Genomic DNA, 6,725 nt, shown 5'->3' with positions numbered 1-6,725 from the left:
AATGAAAAAGGGAATTGGATCTTTTAAGTTACGGCGCACATCCTCTTGTTAGGAGAGGAAAGCCTGTAACTGATGACATTCAGGAGAAACATGGAATTGGTCACCATACAGGGTACGAGGCCTGACCGCAACTTAAGATTCAATTACTATTAAAAAGATCAAAGGATAGGGTGAATAAGTACCAGTAATAAAATCTAATACGAGCAGACCAGAACTAGATTACCAGATCATGAACAAAATCTCCCTAGAGATGGCAATAGCTTCATTCACAAGTAATCAAGGTATTCTAAGTATTTTCATTGGGGTCTACTGGTCTATCTACTGCTTATAATACAAAAAAAAAAATACAAGTTTTTTGCAATAGACATGAATCCATGCAGAAGGTAAAAGATCATTTAATTGACTGATATAAAATTAACCCCGTAAAGAATACTTCTTCCCTGTAAAAGCTTGAAATTTCGACTCTTCGTTCTCTTTAGGTGGCTCTGGTTTTGGCTCTTTCGCCTGCACAGACGGAAGATGTAAAAGTTAACAGTCCATCAATTAACATTCTAGAAGCACAGATGTGGAATCCGGAAATGATTTGAAATATTACCAAAAAGTTGCCAAAAAGCAAATTACCTTTTCTGTCTCTTTAGAACGGTTTGCATTTGACCCAAACACAAGCTTTCCCTGAGATTGACGAGCATTACTTTGTGAGCTAGAAGTTGTAGAAGACTGCGAATTGACATTTGGAACATCAGGTTTCTTGTCCTTTGACCCTGAGGAAGAAGAAACCGGAGGAGGCTGATACTTCAAAGGTTTTCCATCCAACCGTCTCCCAGTTCCCGAAAACGGGTTGAACTTGGGCTCAGTTTCGGCAGGGGTATCCTCAGCTGCAAGGAAGAACGTGTCAGTCTTTATAACAAAAAGAACACTAACATAATCATATTGTACATTTTATTACAAAAACTTAATGCTCCCATTTGAATATTTGACACAATCCCGATTATATATAAAAAAAATAGTGAACCCATCATGGTCAAATAACCGCAAATATCAATGTAGCAGACATCAACAGCAATAACTTAAAAATAACAAGTTTTAGCGTGTAATGCAACGGACTCAACATAATCGACTTACAAACATATGGTCAACAGCTACACTCTCAGTTTTTTTTATTTATCTTTTAAAAAAAACTTCTTCACACTTCAAGGTTCAGCACTGATGTTCAAGTAATATAGCAAACCAATTAAGCACAAATAATAATTGAAAAGGACATTATTCTCCATACTAGGACCTTTCGATACTTCAGTTTATAAACTGAGCTTCCAATACAGAAACATGTCACACAAACAGAGGAAAAGAACTTCCATCCAAGGAGACAATACGACAAACATCAGTCACTCAAGTACATACCAGCCGCTGGTGCCTTTCCAGTAGAATGCGGTGCAATGGGCTTTTCAGGTTCCTTGTAATCCAAGGGAGGAGCAAAGTCCACCTCGCAGTCAGTCTCAATTATGCTTATGGCATTGTCAGGCTTAGTTTCTATAATATCTATGTAATATTTTTTGTTGTTGTAAGCCACCATAATGCTATCTCCAGTAGTCAAGCAGGAAAAATTCCTCAGTGTCGTTTCTAAGCTGCATAAAAAGTACAATATATAAATCAAGATCTACCTCAAGTCGCTGTACAAAAGTAAATAAAGAACTAAATTAAAAAAGGACTACAAGATAGAGTTAAAACAAGACAAACCATTAAGCAAAAACAATAAAACTCATCCCAACAAATCGCATGTGGACAAGGAATTCACATGCTGAACTTAGCTCTAAACCATATTCGATATAGTCATGTGGAATAATTAGTTGACCCACTTCTAAGATTGAGTCCACATTACCACATCAAAGAACACAGACGCGAGATACAAAAAATCCCAAAAACCAGACTGCTTCAAATACCATAAACCATTGAAATTGCAATGTGTGTAATTGAGAAAACATCAAGCAGCGGGAATATAATGGAAAAATGGTATGAGAGGATACACATATCAGTTTGCACAGAAGAAACAAATTAGAGATATTGCATTTTCAAAAGAAAAACTCATCAGCGGGGAAATAGCATAGCTTTACTATCTAAACTTAATAAACATCAACTCACATAGCTTTCGGATTCGAAATATCTAAGAAGTCCTTTGTGTGGGGCTGTAACTTAACATATGTCCCTTTTGGAAGTGTCACATTTTTCACTTTAACAATGTCCCCCTCTTGTAAAAGCATGTTCTCCATCATCTGTGTATGTAACCAGATCAATTAAAAAACTTAAAACTCAAAGCAGAACCATATTTGGTGAAACAAGCATACAAAAATATTCACAAACAATTACTTTGGAATGCCTACCCAGTATGGCATGTATATCATGCCTTCCTCTGCAATGAACTCAAGAACACCACAATGAGAAACCCGCTCAGCAGCATCATTACGCAGTTCAAACAACATTGGGTAATCAATATGAAGAGATGCTGCAGATAAAAGTTGGCATTAGATTTTGACTCTAAGGGATATATATTCATCTTGAACAGAAGTAAGAAAAATAAAAACGGTTCAACAGTAAGACAACTCACCGAGACGGTCAAGGGCTGATGGAGGCATTATAACTGTAGCATGACACATTTAATTTTGACATCAGATGGATGCAAAAAGGATATTTTAAAAAACAAAAGAACTAGTATGGACATGGAAACTTACTTTTGTCACCACTTTCAATTTGGGGCTGCAGTATTAAGAGGGGAAAAATAAAAAGACGAAATATTAGATAACTCAATTTACGAAAATATATGTTTCAATTTAAGAATACCATAACTCTCATACCATAAACATTATAGATTAAGGTCACCTTAATTGACCATCTTAAATTTCTTTCTCTAGGTTTGACGAAAATTTATGTTTCAATTTAAGAATACAATAACTCTCATCTTAAATTTCCATATTCTATATTTCGAACCAGCATCCAAATATTTGCTTTCTGCTATATCTTCTTATGTTCAAGGTAATATGATGGAGGTATAGTAATTTTGAACTCTAAAGCAATATGGGTTTCAATCTACATTAACAAACTTAACAGTCTAATCAGAATTTCAATTTTCTACATTTTATGCAAACTTAGTTCTCTCAACAAGACAAAACCCACCATAATTTTCATCTGTTCATCGATTCCTTCTCTTTCAAGTCTCTTTTCTTTCCATACAAACACTGATAAGATAAGAGAACCTTTGCACACCGCTGTCTGGTTTGTTTCCCCGCCATTATAAGAAACCATGCACAGTGAAGCTCCAGCATAGGAAAATCTCACGTCAGACTTCTTTTGTTTTTTGGTCATGTCACAAAAAATGCATGTGACTATGACTTACGCTGGATGTTGTTCTTCCGAAGTTTCAGTGTAAATCTAGTCTCATAGTGTGATTTAGAGGTTATTTTCATTATTATTAATGCTATTTTCTATGTATTTTTAAATGTTTAAGTGTAACTCAAGAATTTGCAGTCCATGTACTACCCCATTTATAATCTTTCATCAACCCAGTAAATCCTACATAAAATCTCAATTGTGAAAAGAACATTTAGATTTATCAGATATAGACCCCCTTTCTTATCCAAAAGGAAGGAGACTCATAGTATGCTTTTCAAGAGGGTGAGAGAGACAGAGACAGAGAGAGGATAATGGAAAGGGATGAAGTGCATAGTGGATTTGGGGGACATTAAACCCGTTCACATCAATGTATCCCACAACTTAACCGATTGCAGTCACCCAAAGGAACAACATTTTTTGTTTATGATAAACGACTGAATAACTGGATGAGGAGCCTAACATAAAATACCATAAATAGCACATATATGGTCAAATACTAGAAACAATATGTAAAAAAATAAGAAGAAGAAGAAAACTATATAAGTCATGGCTAATTTTAGTTAGCTGAAAGCAATATAATTTAAGAGTGGATTATAAGTTCAAAATGGAAAGTAAAAGTCAATGAACTTTTAATCATTCCATAATAGATACGTAGTATGCCTGAAAAGAAATACCTTTTCAATAAAAGAAGCTGGGTAGCATCGATATATCTGCTCAAATGATGTCCCGTGATATCCATATCCGTCAAAAAACTGTGAAAAATGTACATGAAGTGGATAAGAGTATATAAAAATCGGCAGATATCATCATCCTGGCGTCAATATTACATGATTAATTAATCGATTGATTAGAATGTTATAAAGAGGAAAAGTATAATTAATAGAGATGATGAAAAACATAATTCTACGAAAGACAAAGGAGCCGACATATATTAATAATTGAAATCGAAACAACACAAGAGAATAAGGGAATAATTGGCTTATGGAAATGTTTCGTAATGATAAAAAGGAAACTTTAATTAATCATTTCATCCCTATGTCCGCTTTTCGTTTTAGTCCTGATACCTAAATACTATGCGTTTCGGTTCCTATACATACGAGCATCTTCTTTATGTTTTTAGGTGTCATCCCTCCATTTTATTCTTGTTTTATACTGCTAAGAAACTAACCATAGGAACAAAAAAAACATGTTTGCTTGTCGCAGAGATTTTAGGAACATGTGGTAAAACAGAAAGTTGGCACAGGAATAGGAATAAATTGCTTAAACCTAACAAAAACATCATCTTCTTGTCACATTGCATTATGTTTTCAAAAGGTTTGAACAGGCAACGATAAGAACAACATCAAGAAACAGGAAAAAAAAACAAGTCATTTTCGGAAGCAAACCATTTTCTATTGTGCTGATTGCAGATACACCGAGAATCAATCCTCAAAGCTCCCTGTAAGAGTAAACAACCAGGTGCCTTATATTAACAAGAGGTAAGCAGCCGACCATAAAAAATGGCGATCGAGCCAGTGTATAAATTTCCAAATGCAGACAAAATCAATTATAATGGCGTTCATATATAGGTAATTTTTACAAAGCGAAAATTACATATAAAACGAAAAAATTAATCAATCAAAACAGAATCCTAAACCGAACAAGCATTATCCACAGACTCGTGAAACTCGATCGCGTAATCAATATTACAGGAGAAGTACACGCAATTGAGGAAACCCTAAGTCCGACCGAGGGAAAGGTAACAACTATGCAATCATCCTTCGATTTTAAGAAAGACTGAATCAAAGTGAAAACTAGAGGCATTTGAATCGAATACAAGTAAATTGTGAGAAAAAAATTAAGCAGTGGAAAGATTTGCCAGGATCAATAATTGAAAAATTACAGCTAAAGAAGCTTGGGAGAAGGAAACGAAAGCGAAGAGAGAAACCTGATGCTTGATCTGAAGAGAGAGAACAGAGAAAGAGCAAGGTAGGGGAATGGAATATAAACTATTTTGATAGGGTTGGGACTGGGGCAGTAGGTAGCAGGTGATAGAGAATAATAGATTGCAAATGGTAATCCAACGGAATGGGTTATGGCTTCAGTACGTAACGCTCACGCTACGTCGCCAAATATTTGGACTGGGCCTCAATTCGGCCCAATTAATTAAATCCTTAATCACTCTATATCTGAAACTGGAATTGACACGTATGTTGTTAGGTTGTTATTATAATAATATCAACCATACATTTACAGCATGAAATCCAATAAAAAGAGATGTTATATATACACGACTTTAGGTAAGAAATTGATTTTACGACCATAACAAAAGATATAAAAGAAATGAAAACTATAGCTATCAGTTTCAATTATGAATAAAAACTAAAAATATTATTCCAAATAGATATATTAATAAGATGTATCGATGATTTGTATTTTTTTCGAATAACTAATTTATAACGTCCCGAACCCGACGGTGGGAGAAGCTAACTTTGCCTAAGGCCTCCAAAAACAGCAAACTCAACACATCGGCCAAACTCACCTTAACCTCGCATTCATATCCATTTTTCTGCACCCTAGCAAAAATTCAATTATTAGAAGAAACAAAGAAAAATTTATTCACATTGCATTGATCAAGCATGGGTTTGAAAAATCTGTTCAACCGGGAGAAGGACGCAATATCCTCCGGCGGGGCGTCGCGATCGATGTCACTGTCGGTGCGGTCGCGCGTGCGGATTGGGGGAGAGCTGGAGCAGGTGTTCAAGAAGTTCGACGTGAATGGAGACGGAAAGATATCGGCGTCGGAGCTGGGGTCGATGATGAGGAGCCTGGGACAGGCAGCGACGGAGCAGGAGGTGGACAACATGATCCGGGAGGTGGACGGGGACGGTGACGGGTGCATCAACCTGCACGAGTTCATCGAGCTGAACACCAAGGGCGTGGACTCCGACGAGGTGATGGAGAACTTGAAGGATGCGTTCTCCGTGTTCGACATGGACGGGAACGGGTTTATCACAGCGGAGGAGCTGAACACGGTGATGCAGAGCCTGGGGGAGGAGTGCTCCCTGGCGGAGTGCCGGAGGATGATCGGCGGCGTGGACAGAGACGGCGACGGCACCATCGACTTCGAGGAGTTCAGGACGATGATGATGATGGGGTCGCGTCATGACACTACTGATAGAGTTAAACCACCTCCAGAAACGTATTAATTACTCTTTCTATTCCTCTCCTCCAAACTGTACAAAAACCTATCAATTAAATATATTGTATGTAAATTCCTTCGATTCAAAGAGATTATTTCTATTTCTATTTCAATTTACACTTTTACCTTTCTTCATCCAAATTCTCAGCCAGATTAATTCTTC

The 6,725-nt window shown here is 36.6% G+C and overlaps 2 protein-coding genes across 3 annotated transcripts; one reads left to right on the top strand and one right to left on the bottom strand.

The window, feature by feature from the left end:
• Positions 1–230: 230 nt before the first annotated feature.
• Positions 231–5,455, bottom strand: LOC108320134 (uncharacterized). 2 transcript variants are annotated; one of them, XM_017551480.2, is made up of 10 exons: positions 5,309–5,455; positions 4,767–4,819; positions 4,056–4,133; positions 2,724–2,748; positions 2,600–2,632; positions 2,376–2,497; positions 2,137–2,267; positions 1,399–1,622; positions 622–875; positions 231–504 (listed from the first exon to the last, which is right to left on the bottom strand). In XM_017551480.2, the coding sequence occupies exons 2-10, from the start codon at positions 4,767–4,769 to the stop codon at positions 415–417; spliced, it is 960 nt and encodes a 319-aa protein (XP_017406969.1). In that variant the 5' UTR covers positions 4,770–4,819; positions 5,309–5,455; the 3' UTR covers positions 231–414. The 2 variants fall into 2 exon arrangements, with proteins under 2 accessions (XP_017406969.1, XP_017406970.1); XM_017551481.2 differs by having other exon boundaries at positions 5,264–5,353.
• A 538-nt stretch (positions 5,456–5,993) lies between these two features.
• On the top strand, positions 5,994–6,642 carry LOC108320119 (probable calcium-binding protein CML25). Its single transcript, XM_017551463.2, has one exon. The coding sequence runs from the start codon at positions 6,000–6,002 to the stop codon at positions 6,567–6,569; it is 570 nt and encodes a 189-aa protein (XP_017406952.1). The 5' UTR covers positions 5,994–5,999; the 3' UTR covers positions 6,570–6,642.
• Positions 6,643–6,725: the final 83 nt, after the last annotated feature.

The sequence above is a fragment of the Vigna angularis genome, chromosome 1 (assembly GCF_016808095.1).
Source record: "Vigna angularis cultivar LongXiaoDou No.4 chromosome 1, ASM1680809v1, whole genome shotgun sequence".
In the NCBI taxonomy this organism is placed as follows: domain Eukaryota; kingdom Viridiplantae; phylum Streptophyta; class Magnoliopsida; order Fabales; family Fabaceae; genus Vigna; species Vigna angularis.
Note: the sequence above shows the minus strand (reverse complement) of the source record. Positions and strands in the feature narration are given on the sequence as shown.

Coding starts and splice junctions, on each gene's coding strand:
- LOC108320134 (XM_017551480.2), bottom strand. Junction 2,498..2,599: donor ATCAGCCCTTGACCGTCTCG/GTGAGTTGTCTT, acceptor TTTTATCTGCAG/CATCTCTTCATATTGATTAC. Junction 876..1,398: donor TGGAAAGGCACCAGCGGCTG/GTATGTACTTGA, acceptor TCTTCCTTGCAG/CTGAGGATACCCCTGCCGAA.
- LOC108320119 (XM_017551463.2), top strand. CDS start 6,000: ATGGGTTTGAAAAATCTGTTCAACCGGGAGAAGGACGCAATATCCTCC.